The following is a 24,291-nucleotide window of genomic DNA, read 5'->3' as shown; positions in this document are numbered from 1 at the left end:
ACTTGCTGTGAGTGAATAGCGTTAAAGTTAGTTGTTTCAGGAAATGAAGGGAAATTATTTGATTTGAGGCACACTTTTCAAATAGCATAATTTTAATGTTTGTGGGCATAACAAGTATTTTCATGTCAAAAGACTCAAGTCCAAATGAAGTCACAAGTCATTGTTGTTTAAGTAATAGTTGAGTTTCAAGTCTTTTGAATTTGTCAAGTCTAAAGTCATCAAATTTGGGACTGTGAATTTGTGAATTTGTGGTCTTACTTGAGTCCAAGTCATGTGACTCAAGTCCACGCGTCTGTTAACTGAAACTAAAGCACTTTTGCTAAAACATCAATAATAATAAAAACATCAATAATCCCTAACATCATCCTTAATGATGAAAAGTTACCTAGTTACTTCTGTCTTTTTCCACATTTACTCCTGTTAACGATAAGACTCACACATAAGAATCTGTGTGTGTGTGTGTGTGTGTGTGTGTGTGTGTGTGTGTGCGATCCTGAATGTTGCATTATTTGAGTCATGTTTTGTATAAAGTAATTACTGCTCAGACATGCATGATTTAGTTGCTTGATTAGAACGGCCTGACAGAGATCCTTGCTCAGCAGACAGACTGAAGGGAGTTTTGTGCTTTCATCAGTATAAATTTGCCCTTTGTAGGACACAGTGGCAGTTTTTCTGTCTGTGTGTGTGTGTGTGTGTGTGTGTGTGTGTGTGTGTGTGTGTGTGTATGTGTGTGGGTTGTTTTTTTTTTGTGGAAATCAGGCAAAGATAAGGTCAGCCTACTGAATGGGGGAGAAGAGAGCAGGTTAAGTGTTTTCCGCTGATGTGTGCATCAGTGAACGAGGATGAAGACTATATATTTGGAGATGTGATGGTCAGATTGGAAGACAAGGTACCAGCTGGTAACACACCACCGTGCATCTCGACACAAAAAAGGTAAGAGTACAACCTCAGGTTTTCAGAACAATGTGACTAATTACTTGTGAACAATGTTTGTTGACACTCTTTTCATTTATTTTCCAGCTCTCTGCACAAATCATCATGGAACCTGCCATCTCAACCCTTGTCGAGCAGTTCAAGATGTACGCTGGGAGAGATGGATCCTCCAGCACCCTGAGCAAAGACGAATTCCACAAACTGGTGGAGTGTGAGCTGCCCAACCACGTCAAGGTAAATCTCAGAAGTTGTCCTTAGTAAATTTGCCTGCTGATTTCTGTCTCAATTCTATCTGAATCTACATCCTGAGCACCTACAGATAAATATCAAAGAAAATGTAGTTCATGACGCAACATGTCTGAAGCCTTTTGATGCCACTGTAGTTATTTAGACAGATTTTACATTCAACTCCACTCATCCTTAGTCTTGTAGATGACTGTTTCATCTCGTCATCATGTCCTGGGTAGCTAATATGAAGAATCTACATCTTGAAAAATGTGCAATATATTCTGTCTGTATATAAAAATATAATATATCTTTATATTTGATACATTATTGTGATTATATACCTAATATTCCAGTTTAGTGCCACGTTCGTATGCTGTGGGTCGGTGTATGACATGTCATCATGAGGCCTCATGCTTTAATATACAAAAAATATACTGGGGCTTTAGCTAAAACTATTTTTGTTGTTAATATACCAGTAATTTTTTCACATTACTCAATTAATGTGTATTAAATGTAAAAAAAAAAGTCTATAAATGAATCGTATATGATGTCCAGCTATCTTAAAATGACTTAGTTTGTCTGAGAAAACAAATGTATGATAAACCATTGCTCGAAATGCTTGATACTTTTACTTGACACATTACTTAAATGCTAAAAGGGAAAATTCACCCCAAAATTAAGAATACATATTTTTCCTCTTACCTGTAATGCTTTTTATCAGTCTTGATTGTTTTGCTGTAGTTTGCTAAGTGCTGGAGATCGGCTGTAGAAATGTCCGCCTCTGTCCAATAAATCAGAACTACACCCACCAACAGTATCACTGCGCAGAAGGAAGTGTGCATCTACTCATAGACGGGAGGCTTGTGCTCGTGACAGCGCCAAATGTAAACATTGACTGCGTCCTTCTCGCCCAAGCTGTAACGTTAGCTAGCTCAGTGGTGCTAGGTGAGCTTGCAGAAAATGCATGCTTCCTTCTGCACAGTGATACAGATCAAGTGGCAGGTGTAGTTCAGTAGAAAGAAAATAGTCCCTACATGAAACTGCTAACAACAAGGTCTGTGGATTATCTTGAGTAACAGTATAATCATTTCTCGAAAGAGACATTGCTGTTGAGTTTTACAAGTGCTTTTTTTTTTTATTTTGGCACTTTGAGCACAGCTAGCCGAGTGCCATCTAATTCCACTGTATTGCAGAGAAAGCAGACACCTCTACAGTCAATATCTCTAACACTCTGCACATCACAACAAAACAAACTAGACTGATAAATAGCACTATAGATAAGAGAAAAAAAATATGTATTTTTGGTTTTAGGGTGAAATGTCCCTTTAAATTATGACCAAAGTTGTTGTTAATTCAAAATTTCTCAAAATATATTAACTGCACAATAAAACATATATTGATGGAATAAATGTTTTATAATGACCATTGAATAAATGTTTTATAATGACCATGGTATTTGATAGTGTTTGAGTTCCATTTCCCACTTTTGTTCACAGTATATATAACAAATGATCAAACACAAACATAATATAAATATGTGCTTTTGAGGGATTTTATCATTGGAAATCTTGAACGTATTTGTCCTTAAGATATATTTAGTACTACACTCAGCCATTAGATGGCAGGACAGTCTTGCAGAGTAGTTTGATGTTGCATTTCAGGGTGATCTCACATTGATCGGGGTCTCCTCTCTGTGATCACCCCCCAGAATGCCAGCGACTCCATGGCCATCGACCAGCTCATGGGCTCGCTGGACGAAAACAACGACGGGGAGCTGACTTTCTCCGAGTTCTGGCAACTGATTGGAAAACTGGCAAGCAAACAGGGAGGCTTCAGTCAGTAGAGCTCGCTGTCGTCTGTCAATTTCAGGCTTCGAGCAGATTGTGCAGTCAACTCAGATGAAGCAGCCCAACTGTAAAGGCATTCAAATTCTTTTATCACTCCACCATCGCCGCATGTGTAACTCTTTAGTTAACCATTTGTTGAATGCAGGGAACTTTGAATTAAAGGCTTCATTGTCCTGAACACACCCACACCCTGCCTCCTGTCATTCATTCACCACGTTATATGATGTTCAGGCACCCACATTTGAGCAGGAGTGTATTACAGCCTTGATTTAGGGGCCTGTAATCCTATATGCTGCCACAAATACACCATCAGGGCCATATCTTGTTCCATAGAGCTTCATAATGCCTGTACAAAGCTGCCTGTCCAAGCATAAAGCGTAGTCTCCCCTGTCTGTCACTGGGGCCTCTAGGGACTGCATAATGGGGATATGTGGACCAAATATATCCCATTATGTTTGGGACATTTAGAGCTTTGTAGTTTAATTGCATTGTCCTTGTTTATCTGTTAATTCTCAGTGTTACTCTGTGACTTTGTGTTCATTCTGATGTCTAGACAGAGTTATGTGTTGGCTCGCTCCCCAGCTGTTTTATAGCCTTTAGGCCTGTTTTAATCCTCTAAAAGGGAAAAGGTGCTAACTGATGGTAAAAACAAAAAAAGCTGTCAACAGATAAGAAAGTGTGACCTTTGTATCCAAATCACACATGCCAAGGTGCCAGTGTGGGAGGAGTGATGATGGGCAAATGAGTCAGCAGCGTTAAAGAGAGAGACACAGAAAGAGCGGGGTACCCATCTAGTGTAGGCTGCGTGTACGCTGACTGTGCAGAAAAGCAGTCAAGAGCTTTACCAGATAACCTGAGTGTGTGGAGGCTTGTATCTCGTTTATCCACAGAAAGAAGCACCAGGAGTGAGATTTACTATGTGGAGAAAATAAAAAAAATACTTGAAAGCCCTTTCAAGAATCTGGCGAGACTGTTTTACGTCTTGCGCCAATTTTGCCACCCACACTGGCTTTCCTGCAGTATTTTCACAACAGATTATTTTACACTCAAATGTGTCTGTGGGAAAAGCTTGATCCTCCATCACAGATAAATTCAAGCTTTAAATGGTGGGGAATGTGACTCAGTACATTTACAAAAGTATTATACTTCAGTTGTAATTTTAGGGACATGTACTCAGTGGTGTAGGAAGTATTCAGAGCCCTTACTTGACCCTTTGAAACTTGAGAAAATTGGTTTGATTTCTTGTAAAAACATGGGGAGAAGGGAATGAACAACTTGTTATCACATGGCCCAAAAATTAGCAAGAAATTAGTTTAAAAAAAGGTGACAAGATAATTACATGAAAAATAAGGAAAAAGCATTTTTCCCCTTGTAAAATAATCTAAAATATACAATTACAATAATATTAAATATAGTTTTCTGGACATTTTTCCTAGTTTTCTTTTAGTGCCCCCCTTTGCTCAGTTGCTCAGTGCCTATAAAATGATATGTTTAATATACAAAAATCTTTATTTTTAAAGTAAATGTTGTGAGGCAAAAAGAACAATATTTCCCTTTGAAATAGTGCAGTGCCATAAAAAGAATAGTACCTCAAATTTGTACTAAAGTACAGTACTTGAGTAAATGTACTTAGTTGTATGTCACCACTGCTTGCACTTTACTTGAGTATTTATATTTTATGCAGCTTTATGCTTCTACTCCATTACATTTGTCTGACAGCTTTAGTGAGTGTTCAGATTATGTTTTTTCATCTCTTTCCTGTCCAGTGAAAACCATGTACCTCCAGATATGCTGATATCGAATGTTTGGGATAAACTGAAGGACGAAGTGTTCCTTTATGTGCTGAGAAAATTCTCATATTTACTTAAGACAATTAAAAGCCTCCTGGAACTGGGAAATGCATCATCACCAAGCTGAAAACAGGGATGTGTTTCTTTAAGTTTGTAATAAATTGACTATTTTGAAGTACATGGTTCTCACAGGACAATGGTGCTATTAATATATGATGATCAGATCTTGCAGAATATGATGCATTATGATAGATTAAACTACCCAACACAATGGTGGATATTCTTACAGGTAACATCCCCCTTCCCTCCCCCACCCTTTCTGACATCCAAAAAGATGAATAAAATATTAATAGTGGAGTGCAGAGTAATAGAGTAAGAGAAAATGACAGGGGAAAGCCATCTGGGACATAGTACAAAAAAACAACCTCTTAATCTCCTCTATTCTGCTGATTTTAATGCTGCATTTTGTGTCTTTTCTGCATCAATTTATGGTGCAAATAGCTTTAATTTTTATCAAAATAAAAACTCTCTGCCACTGATAGGAGGATACAAATACAAATGTTCTTAATACTGAGGGGAACATGTCCCCTGGATCCACCCCTCAAAACCACTTGTGGTTTTGAATACAGGACTTTAACTTATAAGTATGTGATATTAGTACTTTCACTTGAGCAAATGATCTAAATACTTCTTCCACCATCGGTTTTAATAGTTTTTTTTTGTAGAAGAAAATTCTGATTTTGTTCATATTTGTTACTTTTTTTGTGCAAATCACAAGTGCATTTTGAATTTATGTCCTTTTAACATGGCTTTTAATTGACGATCCTCCCTAGAAAGGTTTGCAAGATCGTGGATGATAAGTTTTCTTTCTGCGATTAATAAGTGAAATAGTTTCGAAAGCTACAGAGCCTTGTGCAGATGAAGTAATCCCACCCGCCCTGTCTCCTCGTCCCTGCAGATGAAGCCGCTCCAAAGCCTCGAGCCTGGCTAGCTGGCGTGAAACTGCGCAAATCACACATGACGCGAAACAGCTGGCCCGTGAGCCAAAGATAATTCCAATAAAAAAACAACTATAAGTGTTTTGATACACTTTCACTCCCTTTTCCTGACAGTTAGAGCCGCGCTCTTCCACATTCCCACTTCTCCCTCTCACTCTTCCAGGTACACGCCCTTTGACTTGTCAGGGGGAAAAGTTTTAAGGAAAGAAAAAAAAAAACCTAAATCACGGAAGAGATTCTGCTGTCCTACTAGTTTGGCAAGTTCCCTGGGCTCAAAGCAGCGTAGAAAGGCGGAGAAGAGGGCAGAAACTCAAATTTGCGCACATTTATACACTTCTCTTGTCCCACAGACGGTATACGGTGAGTTGAATGCGTCTTTCTGGATTATTTTAAGTTTCTCCTGCGTGTAAGCGTTGTATTTGTTCATCGTTTTTGCCACGTTTCGATAGTCTTGCAGGAGAGCCATCCCATGAAACTTGGCCGCGGTCTGAGTGCAGGACGGGTTTCAATGACTCAAGCCCTCAGAAAGTTTTCAGGCTCACGTTGCACTTTTGGAAAAGTTGATCATAGCTAGTGTTTATTATGCTTTTATTTGCTTTGTCGGTTTTATTGACGGAGTTTGATTGCCATATGCTCTCTCTCTCCTTCACTCGGAAAGATATTTGATATTTTGATGTGGATCAGTTGTCAAGTTGCCGATCAATTGTAAACCGCCTATGGAAAATTGACGTGACTTGAGCTGACAGTATTGAGCTTAAGCATTATGTATCTAGTTGGCATACGGGTCGCGCGTAAAAGCGAAATTTTGCGCAAAATCAACACTTTGCGCACAATATGTTTTTCCACACAGGGGCCCCAGGAGAGTGACAGCTTGGCTGTCTGGGTGAATTTTTGTGGAGCTGTGTGGTTGATGACAACTCCGCTTAACAATGTTATCCAAATCAAACAGCGTATGGCGTTAATGGTGATGGTGCTGATCGTGTTGCGCAACGATCATCGATCAAATATGCATATTTTCAAACCGAACTGAGGATTTGGATGAAAGACGCTGCACGTCTGCTCACCGCAATTTGCAGCCACATCCTAACTTGTTCCTCTTTTAATATTTTATGCCACACGAGAGTATTGTCATTACTCTGCGCACATACCGTATCACGTTCGCCCATTTGGAAACGTAACACTCAATCTCCTTTGGGCTGTGGAGGGAAACGGGAAACCTCTGGTTGTAAGCATGCACATTTAATTATTTGTTGGGTTTTTTTGGGGGGCCTTTAAGCCAAATAACGGGGATCAGTTTGTCTCCTGTGTGGGAGAGGATGAGGCTCTGACGTGGGCAGGGTGATGCAATGCATTTGGCAAAATTAAGGCACGTGCTGGGACTGTGTCCAAGCGGGCAATACCACCTTAAGAATTGTCTCTGGGTAAATAATGAATGTGAGAATGGACATAAATGTCAATCCAGCAATAGAAGAACTGCTGGGTATTTTTGGACAGGACGCACAGAGAGCCATTAAGGCCCTTGTGTACTCAGGCTGCTGGAGGGTGTGTCACCAACCGGTGCAGGAAGAAGTCCCCTAAAGTTCCTATAAAACATGCTGTGTGTCTAATATCACATAGAGTTTGCCGGATACATGATATAATGTTTTTAAAGATGTGGCAAATATACCGTTTTTATGAATCCACACATATGAAATTATTGTGACAGCTGTGTTGACAATTAAATATATAATGCCTCCTCTATTGCAGGGGTGTCAAACTTATTTTAGTTCAGGGGCCCAATTTGATGTCAAGTGGGCTGGACCAGTAAAACCATTCGATATTTTACAGTTTAAAAAAACTCTGATACTTTAAAAATGCTTGATTTTTACTATGGGTGTAGTTTGAGACATCCTGAACTCAAATATTTCCATTTTTGTCAAGAATTATGTAGCAATGTTTTTTTTTAATAGCGCCTCAGTTTTAAGATCTGATGTCATTTCAAGATACAAATGTGGAACATTTCTAAATTTACACAATATAAATGCTCATTTTTGTGTCTGTTTATTGTCAGAGATTTCCAAGGCTACCCCCCCCCCCAAAAAAAAAAAAAATCTGAGAACTGACCTTTTCATCAGAATTTCTCTTTTTTTTGTCTGTGATAAAATCGAGTTATTGAAAAATGTACTTCTATAAAATTTCACACCTTCCAAATTCATCCAGAGGGCCACCCGTGCTCTACTGCATGCAAACTTGTGGTTTTATTGTGCTGTTGTTGTGGCAGAATGGGACAGTTAGAGATCACGTCAGCGAGCAAATCTGGAAAGGGTCATGTGAAATTTTACCCTTTAATGGCCCTGTGCGACTGCGTCAAAGCACTCTGTCGCTCATGTTTTAATGAGACTAACAGGCTCGTGTCCTAATTTGCCACATGTGCTTGTAGTGACCGCTGCTGTGGAGAAATAGCTCGACTGGAGCGTGCCTGAGTGTGACACACACTTCAATACTTGAGATTTGTTGTCTGCAAACGACCACTAGCAAGATGCTCGCCCAGTGGAGACGAGGAGTCTGCAGTGTGTATTCTCACCAGCACAAACTGTTGTTTGCTCTACCAGCATTTGAATACTGAAGCTGACAGACGAGTACAGTCGCTTTGAACATATCCCTCTCGATGCTTTGGGGCAAACTAGCTCGGAGTTGGCCTGTAAATTCCTGTCTAAGTGAGCTCCACAGACAGCAATGAATGGAATTCCTGCAAAGCTCTGTCACCTATTGGCATGTTTTACACTCAGAGAAATGTCTGTGGATTACCTGTACATCTGTCGACATCTCAGGTTATGATTGTCTCTATCTAAGTCATGTAACGTTTATGTAGGCTTCTGAATTGTTGTGAAGGAAGTCACTCCAAAGGGATATTTTGCCGATTTTCAACCAGCTTTTCAACAAAACTATGTGGGTAGTATGTGTAGATGAACTGTGGTAAACTTTCCTCCATCTAACCAGTGCCCAAATGACGTTATTTGGAGGAGTTTTGCTGGCTCTTGGGGCTGTTGATCAAACTACAGGCTGTCATTTTCATATTGCCCGCCAACCGCTGCCACCACCACGTACTCAAAGAGTATACAGCTGGTCAAGAGACACACCCGCCTCTTTCTGTGTCTCAAAATCCAATCAAATGGTGAAACTCAGCAGTGCTGATCAAATATTAATCAAGATTATGGCACTGCATTGACTTTTTTTTTTGCCTAAATGTTTTCAGAAACATAGTTTAAAGCCTATTTTTGCTGTAATGGTGAGCGTCTGTGAACAGGAAGTGGGCGTCACTCTGCTGCCTGCACAGTTAAAACCGTGGATGTATTAAGAAAACCTGGATACAGCATGGGGGTGGTGCCCTGTTTATTCATATGAGAGCTGCTCAGTAGTGCATAGAGCGAAAAAAGCTCCATTTCCACGGTGTGAAACTACCAGAATCTTCTGCAGTGCCCATAGAGCATGCGCACTGAGCTGCGGCAGACTTCCAGTTTACCACCTCACTAGCTTGGTGGTGATCAAAAATTTTAATCTTTAACCTTAAATCTTGCAGCTCTGTTAGACTTTCCAAATGTTATCAGTCTTTATGTATTAAATCTTGATAGTGAAATGAGTCATTTCGCACTTAAAAAAAAAAAATCCACTGATTTATAGATGTCTCTTTCCCAGTGTAAGTCAATGGAAAAAAGTCTTTCTGGGCCCCAAAGCATTTTGTGACGGTGTAATTCCACTTTTGGCCAAAAAATTGGCTTCAAAGCCTGGCACTCTTGCTGGGGGCTCAGTGAAAACGGAGGCTGAAAAACTGAGCTCAAACAGTAAAACTAAGCAGAGCTGATCAAATATAAACCAAGATTCTGTCACTGAGTTGCATATTTCTCGCCTGATATGTCTTCAGAAAAACGTTTTATCTTTAAACGTTAAACTGTTAAACTGTAAAACAAGATCCGGCCCATGACACAATGCATAGTCGTAGGTTTTCTACCTCTTGAGCAAAAGCACTCGTTTATTTGATTTCTCTGGTCATTTAGCACCAATTTCAAAAGTATTATTGCCTTTTTACTGCAGATACAACGTGGTTTTATGTGGCCTTCTTTATATCGATGAAATACTTCTTTAATCAAAGAAAGGGCTAGCAAAGTGAAAACAAGGATGGGATAGTTGCAGGTAAAGGAAGAGAGAGTGGCACTGAAAGAGAGAGGCCGGTACAGCTGGTGAGAGAAAGACAAAAAAAGAGAGAGAGAGAGCAGAGCAGACAGGGACTAGGTAATCCCTTAGGTAATCTGAAGCCCAGTCCCCTCGGTAGCTTCACTAGATCAGATGACCTATCAAAGATCAGAACTTCCATTGTGCACTACAGCTTGTCTCTCAATCAGACTCCCTCTTACCCTCTCCACTTATCTAACGTCACCCTCCCTCCCTTATTGCGGCTTTAGACCCAACACCTGAAACGAAAGGCCTCGCAGGGACATGAGGAGATCCTCTGTTTCATTTTCCACTGCCTATCAATTGAATGTGTTTTGAATCATGCTGGAACTTCCTCCCTCACTCTGCACGCCACAGCAGCGACATGTTTAATCACTCGGTCTGCAGTTTGTTACTCTGTGTAACTGTCTAACATCACTGTCTCGACCTCTTCCTTTTCCCAGAGAGAGGAGTCATGGAGGCTGCTATTCAGACCGTGGTGAAGGTCTTCCTGAAGTCGACCAAAGGAAAGGAGAGTCTAGGAAAGAATCAGTTCCAGAGCCTCGTCAAGAGCCAGCTCTCCAACATCCTCTCGGTTAGGAAATCATCTTTGAACCTCTGAAATATCACCAACACTTGCATTATTTAACCCTTTGAAACCTGGATCGACATGCTGCGTGCAGATGCGCTCACAAGTGGTTAGACCTTCAAACCCTTAGCAAATTGATTTGCTTTTTTTTTTTTTAAAAACATGGGGGAAAAGTCAATGAGAATGTGGCAAGAAGTATTTCAGGATTTTTTTTTTTTTTTTATCAAAATGCTACGGAAAAATGTCCAAAAAACTATATTTATAATTATCATAACGATATATTTTACTTTTTTTTTTTAAACAATATTATAATTATTATTTGAGCACTTTTTTCCCCAGGTCTTTTGCTCATTTGTCTTTGTTGTTCATTTTTGGTATATTTTTTTTTAAGTAATTTTCTTTTACTTTTTTAAGTTTTTTGGTTATTTCTCCTAAGGTTGCTCACAGTGTTCCATGTTTTAGAAATAAATCAAGCACATTTGCTCAGGTTTTGAAAGAGTTAAACACCTCTCAGAAAAGTGCATCTTCCATCAGCACTGGCTACCTATTTAGGGTTTTAACATCATCATTGTAACCAAATGGGGCCGTTTCCCATGTTTTTAACAGAAATCACACAATTTGCTCAGTGTTGAAAGGTTTAAATTTATGCAAAAGGCATCTGAAAGAAAAGTGATGGCGCTCCAGGTGTCAGTGGATTGAGTTATTTACCATTTATTTGTTGCATCCGGCACCATTCTTTTTAAAAGTATGGTTACTGATGGTGAAGATTACATTATGAATTTTCTCCCATCACTTTGGGAGGCTCAAGGGAAAATATTAACAACTTTGGGGAGTGTCAAAATAAAATAAAAACAAAAACAAACAACAAAAAAAAAAAACCCAGCCACTCCGTCCTCCGATTAAGTACAGTCCCTAATATACAGTTGGTGAATTGGGGAAAGTGATCCGATATGATAGAATGACAGTCATCAGCATTATAATGCAAATAGAGCTACTGATAGAGGGTCATTTACTTGTCGAGTATTGTGTTTTCACCAGTGAGAGTCCAGATAGAGTTACTAATCATCATGGTTGATTGTCTCATGGTTGTGTGTGTCTACTCTCCAGGACACAGACAGCAAGGAGGCAGTCAACAACATGGGCCAGGGACTGGATGCTAACCACGACGGCAAGGTTGGTTTCGAAGAGTACCTGAAGCTGGTCGGTTACCTGGCGGTCTCACTCAGCGAGCAGCGCAACCTCGCCAAAGAGGAGCCTGCCCAAAATGCTGCGTCCGGACAGGTGGCACAAAGCACCCCGGACAAAGAGGAGGAGAAACCAGAAGCAAATGCAGAGGTCAAGGAAGAAGCGAAGCCAGAAGCAAATGAAGAGGCAAAGGTAGAAGCAGTTTCTGTAGTAACGGTAGAGGAAAAGGCAGATGGAACGGTAGAAACAGTGGTAGAAACGGTAGAAATAAAGTCAGAGGGGGATACGCAGCCTGAGGTAGCGGCAGCAGTAGTGGCGGCGGCATTGGAGGAGGCAGCAGCAGGAGGGGAAGTGGTCGTGGTCGTGAAAGAAGATGATAAGAAGGATGAAACAGAAAAGGTGGTTGAAATTGCAGAGAAGCTGGCTGCAGCTGTGGACGAAGAAGTGGAGAAGAAGATAGAGGAGGCGACCTCATAGGGGACAATCCATTCTTACACAATAAAGAAATCACACTACATGCTTACATTCAACACTACACAAAACACAACACTAATGCCAAAAAAGTCAGTAAGCCACTAAAGTTTTTAAAATACAACCAACATTGAAATTATCATTATAAACTCAAACACTACAAACCCAGCTCTGAAAAAAAAATCTTAAATATGTTAGAAAAAATACATGACATGACAGTAGAATCATTGCTTTGTACTACTAGTTACCACTCTGTTCATATGTACAGCATGTGCATCCCACTATATAGCACATTTACCTCATTATGATAATATGATAGCATGCAGACATACACTATCATATGCATGCCATATCCCTGTGAAAACTTTACTGCAAAATATGATTTACTTGCAGCAGCACACTGACACATGTGACTAAAGTGTTACTGCAGCAAAGATGTTTAGTTCAAATACCGTCCTCCCCCAACTTTTATCTTTATCTGGGTCTTTTTATTGGAATAATTTGACAATTTTGGGAAACATGGTCATTAGTTTTCCTGCAAAGAGTTTGATCAAATGTTATACACTATTCTTATATGTGTCCATTGAGTATGAAGTTACCGTTAGCCGGTTAGCTCATTGTAGCACAAAGATAGAAACAGGGTAAAACAGTTAGCATGGCTCTGTTCAAATGTTACAGAATCCACCAACTTGTACCTCTAAAACTAACAAATTTGGCAGTTTAATCTTCAGTATTTGTTTAACAGCAAGATATAACACTCTAATTAGTGAACCTTATATGTGCTGCGCTAGCTGTTTTCCAGTTTCTGATGTTTATGTTAAGCTAATCGGCAGCTGTAGCTTCATATTTTAGCATGAAGGCTGAAAGGAGCTAGCATGGCTTTGTTCCAGCTTAACAAAATCTACCAACTACTACCTTCAAAGTTTAAAAATTAACATGCTAAAGGCTATCTCTGTCTGGGGCAATTGAATCTTAATCTAAAATTAGCAAAATGTAGGGGGATTTGTTAGCATAACCAAGCTAATTGTTTCCAGTATCAAACTTCTCATCTTACTCTCAGCAAGAAAGCTAATAATTAACCCAAAATGTCAAACTTTTCCCATAATGGTTGCATGAAAATCTGTCATTAACACTAACGTCAAATGAATCTTTTACATTTTCATTTTTTTAACTCACATTACTATGGAGCTGAGTTGGCATGACAATAAACAAATTGTTTTGCTGAAGCTTTGCATTACTCCACCCTCATCTCTCTCTTTCTAGTCTACTTTATGGCCTATCTGTCTCTTTTTTTAAAAAAAATCTGTAATTCCCAGAGAGGTTCACTTCATTTGGATTTTACATTATATATCTCATATTTGTAGTCAGCCATGTAGCCTATTAGAAACTGGAAGATCAAGCGTAGCCCTCGGCTAAATAATTAAGGTTCGTGAAGGGAATCCACACCAAAGGACCCTTATGGTCAAACGGGAGCCCAAAATAGTCCCATGGGAGTGGGCTGGTGACTATAGGTGTTGGCCAGAGTAGGTGTTCATGCAACCTAATCCACCTAGATTAGAAGTGGTAGAGAAGAACAAAGAAGAAAGCCCATAACAGGTGTCACCTGGTGGCAGTTTACATCTCAAGTACTTTACAGTACAATTGGTGCTTTTTTATTTGTTGTGTGGCTTCCAAACTAAATGGCATTTCAGTGGTTATTGATCCATAAATGTGCAGGACGGTACATTTTCTGGAGTGACCCTTGGTAGCACTGAATGAAGTGACCGAAACTTGCTAATTGTTGCTTGCTTTCTGCTGGTTTTTGCACCAGTTGTTCAGGCTTGATTGCGTGTTTGTCAGTCACACCCTCAGTTTAAAGACCCTGTTGACCTGCAACTGGATCCTTGAGTCACAGGCATTGGGCAACTACTGGATTAGGCATTTGATGGGTAACACACCCTGGGACACAACAATTACATGAAAGTAATCCCGGGCTCCAGTGATCCTGCCCATCAGATGAGATGGTAGTGTCAGAGGGAGGTTTTTAAGCAGAAAAAAAAAGAATACTGAGCCATCAATATAAATCTTTGTGGTGTGATCTTTTACAACAGACTAAAACATAAGATGTTGCATGATATAAGAAAGTTTTTAGTATTTACATTGTATTGGAATTATTGTGGCCAAATATTTAAGTTCGACACGGCCTCTTTATATTTAACTTCTTAATCTAACTCTTTCTTGTTAGGACCACTATGGAAATCACTTGAAAAAAAAAAAAACCTTTGTCACATTATATGCAATTTGTTAATTACAATTTAATGATTTGTAAATTGTCTCATCATCAATAATGCAGCCATGAGAAAAAGGCTCATGTTGCAGCCAGGCCCTGCTATGCTATATCTCACCCTGGCCAGCTCGCACAGTGCGTAGGGCAAACAAACATTTTGGGCATGCTACCAAATGTGCACCTTATGCACTGTGGCAGCACCTGGCACTTCAAACTGCTCAGCAGCAAAATGGGCAAGACAAATAAACCTGAGTCATGTGGTCACCCTGCCTCGCTGCGACACTCCCATTGTAAATACTCTCTCATTTAAAACTCACTCTGCTCAGCCTTTATACTCGTAGTATTCTTACAAGTGCATAGTGTTTCCTGCATGCTCTGTTACTAACAAACTTATTTGACTTCTTTGGCTATTTAGGTTATATTACTATTATTTCTTTTATTAAAAATGATATTCTTTTTATATCAAAACATTTTCTAATCATGGTACTTCCTGTGAATAATGGAAACATATCACTCTCTTGCACCATCTACAGCCAGCTTTTTGTTCATCATGCACATAGGCCTCTTTGCATCTTGTATGTCTACATATCTATATAGATATGTTTAGGTATAGATGCATACTGTACCTTTTTGCTATTCCTCTTAGGCCAGGCATGCATTCGTGCATCTTTATGTTCTTTCCTTGCTCTCAATCAATCATCATAAGTAAAAGTATGGTGAAAAAGAAACTGGATTAAGTAAAATTCACTTTCAGAATGTCTTGCACAACTGATTTCTGGATTTGGCATGAACAGATCTAAATAAAACACCATCTGGAAGTTATTCTATCGCAGCTAATGCTTTCTTTTGACCTATTTGGAAAGTCAGATGGATGGAGTGAATTGTGAGATCTACGTTTTTCTCACAAATCGGTCGAGCTGTCTGCGCTGGAAGTTTTTTGTTACTGTCCCATAGTGTGAACCCCACCCAACCCTAACTCTGTGTAGATTAAAAACATGCTGGAACAAAACACAGCAGATTTGCAGCAGGGAGTGTTTGCAGACAGATTTTTCATTGACACACAATAAGTTTCATTCATTCTGTGACACAGTAGATGAAGATAAAACGCCTGTGTTGTAGAATCCCCCCCCAGCGGATATAATAAGTGTACATACAAGTGTATGGATGTGCTTTTGGGTAAAAGTGTTTGTGATTATGGGACCATTCCCAGGATATTGTGCAGGCTTTCATCATTGTGTGTTCTGTTTATTTCCTGCCAAGTACTAGAGGGTGTGTGTGTTAAGCAGCTGGACTCGTTTCAGTCCACTGTCATGTCCAGTAAACTCCACTATGCTAGTATTTCAACTACATATGTAATGCTGTATCATTTTTGCTAATTCTATGTAACATGTGTAATGGCTAATATTGAATAAAACTGTGACGATAACATATTTTTATGAGCGTGGCCTGCTTTATGTTCTGTTACTTGCAAGAATCCTGTTATATTATGGTGTCACTACCATATTTATTTCAACAGTGTATTAAATTCCCCTGTAGAATACAGTGTATTCCCCTGTATTCTGCAGGGGAATACAAGATATTCAGTGCGATACTTTAGTTAACCCTTTAAAACCTGGGCAATTTGGCTTAATTTCTTTTAAACATATGGGATGAAGGCAATGAGCAACTCAAGAAGAATTGACCCAAAAACTAGCAAGAAATTATCAAAAAGAACAAAAATATTACTTGAAAATTTGCAACAAAAAAATCAAAACAATCAACTTTTTATTACTGCTTAGTCCTCTATTTTGATCAAGTATGCCATTTAGCTTTTTTTCTTTTTTTGAACAATTATAGTTAATTAAAAGGGGCACTATCTCTATAAGCCATTTTGGCTTCTCATTGCACAGTGTTTCATCCTTTTACCTTAATCCTTTTTTTTAAAAAGAAAAAAGAAGATAGAAAAATAATAAATGGATGCAGAGAAGGCACAAATTGGTGCATAAAAATTCATGCAGGAAATTAGGTGTTTGATGCTCAATCCCCAAACCCCCATTTCACATGTGTGTCCACTGATGTTGAAACCTAACCTACTCCCTTGTGTGTGTGTGTGTGTGTTTGTGTGTGTGTGTGTGTGTGTGATGGAGAAAGAGCACCTGCAAAATGAGAGAGAAACAGAAGTATGTAAGAGTGAAGGAGTTTGGGGGGTTGGAGGAGGAGGCAGAAGAAGGGCAGCTGATATTTAAGCCACTGGCAAACTCTCTCCCCATCCATCTCTGCCTTGGCTCAGTCCCCTGCACCTCTTCAGACACAAAGGAGGCCCTCCATCAGCACTCAGGTAAGACAGACAGCATGGAGGGGGTTTCTTCACTGCACTTTCTCCTCTGTATCTAATGAACCTGTAAAGTAAATTAAAAGCATTTTATCAGCTGTGCAACTGCAGTAAATGGCTGTAAAATCAAAAAAACCTTCATAGCAGAAGGATACTTAATAGTGGGTGCTCAGCAAAGGACTCTGAAACAAACTTTTTTTGGAGTTATTTAAATATTTTTTACTTGTACAGATACTTTCTGCTGATGTGAAAGCTTTGAGAAGAGCATGGTAGGGAGTTTATACATGAAACAAGTGAAGCCAAAAGGGATTTTGATGACAATATAGTGGTAATAATGAAGACTAAAGTATGGAAAATGTATGACAAGGATTTACTAAAGCGTAACTACATCAATGTTTCCTATACTTCCTATACTTTTGTACCACATTTTAATTTGACACGTCACTCAGCATAGACCCGGCTTCATCATCAAGTTTGCATAGTGTATATTCATTATAGTCAATATTGTGTTACTGATGGCATTTTCGTCGCCATGGTTCCCTATTGTATTGTGTCAGTCAACGAGACAGATGACCCCTATAGATTTTCCAGTTAGCCAGCTTTGGTGTCCACTCGCCTCCTCTTTTGTCTCCACGGCCTCTGACTCTGACCTCTCCGGCACAATGCTCTGCTGCATGACGAGAGGCAATAACCGGCTGACTGACATTTAGCATCCCTGTCTCCTTTTGTAGTAGCTGATAGTTAATAAATCATGCACAGGGATTGGCTGACAGATTAATTGTGCCCCTCATTGTTCTGTATTTATGGATTAGCCTCAATATAATGCTGTAGACTTTTATGTTTATATTGCAAGAGTTGTAAACTTCGAACAAGAGGATGAAGATTGCATGTGACTGAGTGAAAGCGGAAGTGTGCCATCGCCTGTAAGCACGAGTAAGAGTATACAGTACGCTGCTGCCTCAGGTTACTCGGCTGCAGTCAAGTTTTGTGTTTCTCTCCCGGCTTTTATCTTGAATGATGCGGTTGTTACACGATCAACAGACTGAGAACATGCTCAACACTGAAACCACTTTTCACCGATACCACAGTGTTAATTGTTGCATGCATTACTCATTCAGCTCGCAAGAGTGATAACCCAAAGAGTGGACTTTCAAAACAGCGCAAATGTTGACTGTCTCTGAGGTGACATGAAGAGTGCTTTTCTAATTGACAGTGACTTATCTGTGTCTGTGTGTGCAGTCTCTCCACAAGTCCAGCAAAGGAAGCTCCAAGATGCCGGACACAATGTGTGTAAGATTGTTCAAAAAGCTTTTCCAACGCTATCCTCCATCTTTCCCATACAAACTTCTGAGATGTAAAACCCAGTAAGGTCACACACACACCACGGGCGTAGATTTTGGGGGAATGCAATAAAAACATGAAAGGTTGCAGAGAACTTTTATTTTGACATGACTAACCTTTTGAACCCTGAGCAAATTGGCCTGATTTCTTTCAAAAACATGGGAGGAGGGCAATGAGCAATGTAACGGGTGAGAAATGAGTAAAAAAAATTACAAGAAAATTGCCTGGAAAAATTGCACAGAAAATAAACAAAACAAAACAGGGAAATAAACTGGAAAGAAGTGTTAGTAAATATTAAAAATAATTCTGTGAAAATAAAATTAGAAATGATAATAATAACAAAATTTAAAAAATATAGAATTTTCATAGTTACAAATATAGTTCTCTGGAAAATTGTCCCAAGAAATCTGTTAATTAATTTCAATTTGTGGAACATTTCTTACCAAGATGCTCAGTGCCTTTTTCGCTATGAAAGAAATCAAACCAACTTTCTCAGAGTTTAAAGATTTAGATGCTTCTGAAAGTGATGTTTCAGAGGATGAAAAACATATACACCTAAATTCATGCAGAAAAGGCATAAATTGGTGCATAAATAGTGTTTGATAATGAAAATTTCAGATGACCCCAAAACCTCCTCTTTCATATGCACTCCCCCATGGTAATGAAACAAAACCTATGCCCTTGGCACACACAGTGACCACACTACTTAAATTAGGGTCAGTAGCCTCTGCACTTACATGCACTATTCAACCTGTAGAAATGGGAAAACCTCTTTCCTTCCGAACTTCCGTCAATCTACCTCTCCAACTATCACTTTGACTTGGAGGTGGCTCCACTCTTGTCTGCCATGTGACCGCACATGCAGCTGGGGCTGGAGCGGGCATTTTGTGACAGACTCTGACCTTTTGACCTGCTACCTTTTCCAGCATGTCCAAGGAGCCCAGTTCCAACCTGGAGAGTGCCATGCAGATGCTCATAAAGACCTTCCACAAGTACTCTGGGAAGGAAGGCGACAAGTACACGCTGAGCAGGGGGGAGCTGAAGGAGCTGCTACTAGAGGAGCTGGGGACTTACTTAGGGGTAAGAGACAGAGTGTGTGAGGAGGCAAATATGCGGTTGTACACTAACGCACTGATGCAGTTTGCAAATATGTGAGTGGAGTTATGCGCTCACATACTCAGACGCACAAGTTCAGACAAGCTTGTGCAGCGGTGTATGCCCACACACACTCATCACAGAGCACACATTCTTAACTCTGCCTCTCTCTCTGTTCCCCCTCTCGGACAGGGCTCCAAAGATAATGAAGCAGTTGAGAAGGTGATGAACGACTTGGACGCCAACAACGACGGGGAGGTGGACTTCACCGAGTTCATCATACTGATGGGCGCCCTTACCGTCGCCTGCAACGACTTCTTCCTGGATTGCAAAACAGATGAGAAACCGAAAGATGACAAAGGCGAGTCGGCGGAGAAGAAGGCTTGAATCAATGCAAGAGAGGAAGAGGGGGGGAGAAAAGTGGGTGGGAGGGAGAGGTGGAAAGAAGGAGAAGGGAAGGAGAAGGAGGGGGGAGAACTGTGAGAGAAAGAGGACAGAGTTGCGCTGGATTTTTGTCTTATGCAATTTGTAAACTAAACATGAGGGGAGCAGCCCAGCAGATAGTTTGTGGGTTCACAGCACACGGGGACACTCAGCAGGAATTTTCTAACTGTTTGTCATACCACAGCAAATCCGGAGCTAGTTGCACTCAAAGCAGGGAGCGACTTTACATACAGAGCAGGGTATAGAGGAGAGCGGGGTTGGTGGGGACATTTATGTACGGACATGAAATAACCCTCCATTTCTCAAAAACTGCTTGAACAACAATACAAATAATTTAATCCCAGAAAAGATACAGGTGTCTGCAAACAATTTATCAAGTTTTCAGCCTAACCTAAATGTGAAAGGCACATTTCTGATAATATACAAGGAGGGAATTTACCCCAAATTCTGCCTTGCTGGGACAGTTGGGACACCTTGTTCTGGGCATAAAAAAATCTGTTAAATTGAAAAATTGATTGCAGTTTAAACTTGAACACCTTATATTTACACTTTGAAAAAAATTTGTTATATTATTCTATTTTCATAAATTACTGAAGTTCAGCTCATAAATACAAACAATATTTATTAGGTCAGCACTTCCAGGTTGCAAGTGAAGGTGTGGCTGAGTATGAGCATGGTGGATGATCAACACATTCACCTCCCAAGTTGTCAAACTTGTCGACTAACATGTCGACTTTTACGTCAACATATTAGGTATCCTACTGCGTCTGATGTTTATGTTCAGGGATGCTGCAACTACCGCCAGGATGTCAACAAAAGCACATGGTTAGGATTAGGCAACAAAAGCATGTGGTTAGTTTAAAAAAAATCACAGTTTGGCATTACATCGATACGGGATGCGAACACCAGGCACCCAGGTGACAATCTGTGGTTTGTTGGGCCCCCCTCCTGCCTCCCTGCCCAATAGGGACCTTCTCCTTATATAACATTATTACCAGCTGTGTTTCAACCTGCCACCGTCCAGCGGCATATGATATGGCCATAACAGGTTCTGTCGGGCCACATTATCAACCAACAGTGCCCGTCCATGTATCATACTGCCACGTCATGTGCTGTCCGGTTGACCGCCTGCATATTATATTATCCTGAAAGAATAGGCATAGTTGCTGTCTAACTGGCTAGAAATGCACTGTCCCCCTGTCCCAACTGACCCCGCTCTCCCCTACTTCAACATTTAACAGTTTGTCAGTTTCTTGTATGTTTTGAATAATGCACTGGAAAGGAAGTTTTGCAGAACGCACACCAGGATGTTTGAGCACTTCTTGCACATGAATAATTTGTGAACATATATTACAGATTATCATATTATTGTATGTACTCAGCGTTGAACATTATAATTTATCCCCTTTTTCTTGTGCATATTTTGTAATCCTTTTTGGTAATAACCAATGCATTCTTCAAAAATATTAAACATTGCATATAACCAGCTACTCATTGTGGTGCGTTTTGGTTTCACATATTGCTGCACAAGCATTCATTGACATGAATCACTGCACCTGGAAATCAAGTTGAATGGCGCAGAGACAGACAATGCCAGCAAACTGTGAGTGTGTTGGTGTGTGAGCGTCCGTGTGTGTCTCTCTCTCTCTCTCTCTCTCTCGCTGTTTGTGTGTGTGTGTGTGTGTGTGTGTGTGTGTGTATTGGGGATTCCCACAGAGTAAACTGCTCCAGCTCACACATCCTGCCAACAATATCCTGCAAGTCTTGTTCCACTAGATATAAGCTGACCCAGATGTTTAACTTGGATCGGCATAGAAAACTTCTTCAAAAGAGAAAGAGACAGAGGGAGGAGAGAAAGATAGAGATAGAAAGAGAAAGAGAGAGGGTGTAATGGTAGATAAAGGGTGTTCGTGTGCATATGTGTGTCTGCATGTGTTTGTGAATGAAGGAAGGGCTGCATTGGTGGGGAGTGAATCCAATTTATGGAGTGCATTAGTAAAGTATGTAACTTGGAAAGCAGTGGTATAATCACAGAGGAATGTTCAAGTTGCTGTGACTGTTAACACACTTACTATCCCCCGGTGTCTAACACACACACACACAAAGACACACACACACACACACACACACTGACACAGACATGCAAGCACACACAGATTGGTAAATCAACACATCTTCTTCCACGTCATTGGCTTTTACAGCTGCTCGTCAGTTTGAAAGAAGAAATGCTGAATCACTGATCCTCTCCTTTCGACCAGAGACATTAACTCTTTGGTGTAATTGTGCTTGAACACTGATGAGCCTCCTCTTCTTACCTTCCGCAATATTACTGTAAGAAACTGACTCCAGGTCAGCCTGCATCTATGGGCGGGGTCCGTGCTATCTGCTTTCATTCCTCAGCCCTGCTGTGTTCTCTGAATGCGTCCTCTGATTGGGCGGTTTGAATATTTGAGCTTGAAGTACTTGCCCCGCAGATAGGTAAACAATTCAAAACAAAACAGTGTTCAAGACTGTTAACCCTGTTGTAGCCAGAGGGCAAACAAACAACCTGTGATGACTGTTAACAGCCTCGGCTACCTGTTTTCTGGTTTTCAAAGGAGCAATAAAACAGTTCTTTTCATGTAGGACAAAAGACCGCAAAAACACCTCATAGAAAATAATCAGCAACTTTCTAAAATTACAAAAGGGCAATGAATAAGGCAACTGCAGGTGCATTAGTTTAAAATTATTTAATATGCTGAGTAAATGGTTTCAACAATCACATGTAACACACATTCCTACAGTGATGGAAGAAACATTCAAATTCTCTTCTCAAAAGTACTAATATGGCACCAAACCCAATTGCCAGAATGACTGTTGGAATTATATGTTTCTGCACACCACTGATATGTAGCATTTGTACATTTCTCATGTAGCCCAGTAGTCTTCCACAATGAGTGGTCATGATATGATAGATGGGATAGCAAAGAAGAAAGAAAATTCTTCACACAATTTACATTTATTTCCCAAACTTTTCTTGTATCGTTTCTTTTTTTTTTACTTAAATTACTTAAAAAGTGGACATTTATTAAAAATTCCATGTCCTTTCAGCTATAATAAGTGTGCATATTTTAGACTATATATTTATTTTGTATTCAAATTTAGTACTTGTTAAAGGCAATGAAATTCCAGTTGGATTTTGTATGGCGTTAACCAGAGGAGGCTCATGTTTGCACAATTAATTTTGGGCTCATAACTTCAGTGCAGCTGCAAGACAAGGCGAGATAGGCATCCACCAGGAGTTATGCTCTGGGGCAGTTACTTAATTTTCAGTCACATGGCCTCTTCAGCCACACTTGGACAAACAATGGCTGGAAGACATACTGCAAACAGTATCTAAAGCCACGCCTGACCTTACAAGGTGAGTCGTTTCAGGCTAAAAGGCTAGAGTCTAGGCTGATGGATCACACGTGGCAGGTGCTGCCTGTGTGAGGAGAGGAGATGAGCGACACAGAGCCAGGACATGTCACTGGCAATGGGCCTGACGCATCTGATAAGGAAGGCAGGGACACTTCGGTTACCAACAGAGCAGGTCAAGCGACACCCAGATGTCAAGCCACCACGTCCATCAGGCAGCCATCACGTCATGAAAGCCTGAGCAGCAACTGCATAAGAACAGAGTGGCACACATGTGAGAGCAAAATGAAATCGCTTGTTCAGGTATACAATAGCATAGATGGCTCCAGGTCTATATCATGTGATGATTAACTCCTTTCCAGGTGTAGCTCTCTCTCTCAAGGGTAGAATTTGAGAAGGCCCGCTTTCCTCAGGTTCATGAAATCCATCTTGATAGAGGAGCGGAGGGAGACCTTATGGCCGCAGCACACTGCCAGAGAGCAGTCATGAGACATATGAATTACAAGGATCTGGCACTCCAGATTCATAAAGAATACACTTTGATATAACAGGCAGCACTGGAGAGTAACTAATCACATTCACTCAAGTCCTTAAAGGTCCAGGGTAGGATTTAGGGGAATATATTGGCAAAAATGAAGTATAATACTTATAACTATGTTTTCATTAGTTTATAATCACCTGGAAATAAGAGTCATGTTGTCATCACCTTCAGGACCCCAGGAAAGCTGCTCAGCCTAAATTTTTTCCAGTGGCCACTTGGGGGTATTGCAGCAAAGAAATCCCCTATAAACATTTTCCCTATAAACCACTACTGTAAAAGGAAGTTTGTAAAACTGTTGACAGGACACCTCGAATTGATAACAAGGTCAGTTATTAATCTTTCCGTTCTAAATTTTTGAGCCATGTTGGTTTTATATTTGTAAAACATTTCCAAAGCAGAGAAACTGATATAAAAATCTGTAACATCACAGTGTTAAGTCTATGAGCTGAGCGGGAACTTGCAGGCTGAACCAGCAGGAGAAACAATACTGCTCATATTCAAGGTGCTGCATACCACGGGAGTAAACCCGACAGCAAGAAAACTTTTTCAGAGTATGTGTTTTAGGTGAGCAACTCTACAGGAATGAAGAGGCCTCATCTTTGGTCCACTAGGTATTATTAAAGTCTATGGTTACATTTTGTTGCCTCCTTTTCCTTTAAAATGATTTT

The 24,291-nt window shown here is 40.2% G+C and overlaps 3 protein-coding genes across 4 annotated transcripts; all 3 read left to right on the top strand.

Moving 5' to 3' along the window:
* The first annotated feature begins 779 nt into the window (after positions 1–779).
* s100a11 (S100 calcium binding protein A11) lies at positions 780–3,196 on the top strand. Its single transcript, XM_042505957.2, has 3 exons — positions 780–933; positions 1,021–1,167; positions 2,870–3,196. Exons 2-3 carry the CDS (start codon positions 1,039–1,041, stop codon positions 3,002–3,004), a joined length of 264 nt encoding a protein of 87 aa, XP_042361891.1. The 5' UTR covers positions 780–933; positions 1,021–1,038; the 3' UTR covers positions 3,005–3,196.
* Positions 3,197–5,982: 2,786 nt separating this feature from the next.
* s100u (S100 calcium binding protein U) lies at positions 5,983–15,925 on the top strand. Its single transcript, XM_042506760.2, has 3 exons — positions 5,983–6,156; positions 10,449–10,579; positions 11,681–15,925. The coding sequence occupies exons 2-3, from the start codon at positions 10,460–10,462 to the stop codon at positions 12,233–12,235; spliced, it is 675 nt and encodes a 224-aa protein (XP_042362694.1). The 5' UTR covers positions 5,983–6,156; positions 10,449–10,459; the 3' UTR covers positions 12,236–15,925.
* Positions 15,926–16,690: 765 nt separating this feature from the next.
* s100s (S100 calcium binding protein S) lies at positions 16,691–21,176 on the top strand. 2 transcript variants are annotated; one of them, XM_042506651.2, is made up of 4 exons: positions 16,748–16,812; positions 18,046–18,092; positions 19,074–19,227; positions 19,435–21,176. In XM_042506651.2, exons 2-4 carry the CDS (start codon positions 18,079–18,081, stop codon positions 19,627–19,629), a joined length of 363 nt encoding a protein of 120 aa, XP_042362585.1. In that variant the 5' UTR covers positions 16,748–16,812; positions 18,046–18,078; the 3' UTR covers positions 19,630–21,176. The 2 variants fall into 2 exon arrangements, with proteins under 2 accessions (XP_087946291.1, XP_042362585.1); XM_088090165.1 differs by lacking the exon at positions 18,046–18,092 and having other exon boundaries at positions 16,691–16,812.
* Positions 21,177–24,291: the final 3,115 nt, after the last annotated feature.

The sequence above is a fragment of the Plectropomus leopardus genome, chromosome 17, assembly GCF_026936395.1.
Source record: "Plectropomus leopardus strain MGB_pleo_1.0 chromosome 17, ASM2693639v1, whole genome shotgun sequence".
NCBI classification, from domain to species: domain Eukaryota; kingdom Metazoa; phylum Chordata; class Actinopteri; order Perciformes; family Serranidae; genus Plectropomus; species Plectropomus leopardus.
Note: the sequence above shows the minus strand (reverse complement) of the source record. Positions and strands in the feature narration are given on the sequence as shown.

Bases quoted from the DNA above. Each gene is read 5' to 3' on its own strand.
- s100u (XM_042506760.2), top strand. From the start codon at position 10,460: ATGGAGGCTGCTATTCAGACCGTGGTGAAGGTCTTCCTGAAGTCGACC. The intron at 10,580-11,680 runs GTTAGGAAATCA...TCTACTCTCCAG, and splicing joins AGCTCTCCAACATCCTCTCG to GACACAGACAGCAAGGAGGC.
- s100a11 (XM_042505957.2), top strand. From the start codon at position 1,039: ATGGAACCTGCCATCTCAACCCTTGTCGAGCAGTTCAAGATGTACGCT. The intron at 1,168-2,869 runs GTAAATCTCAGA...ATCACCCCCCAG, and splicing joins AGCTGCCCAACCACGTCAAG to AATGCCAGCGACTCCATGGC.
- s100s (XM_042506651.2), top strand. The intron at 19,228-19,434 runs GTAAGAGACAGA...CCTCTCGGACAG, and splicing joins AGCTGGGGACTTACTTAGGG to GGCTCCAAAGATAATGAAGC.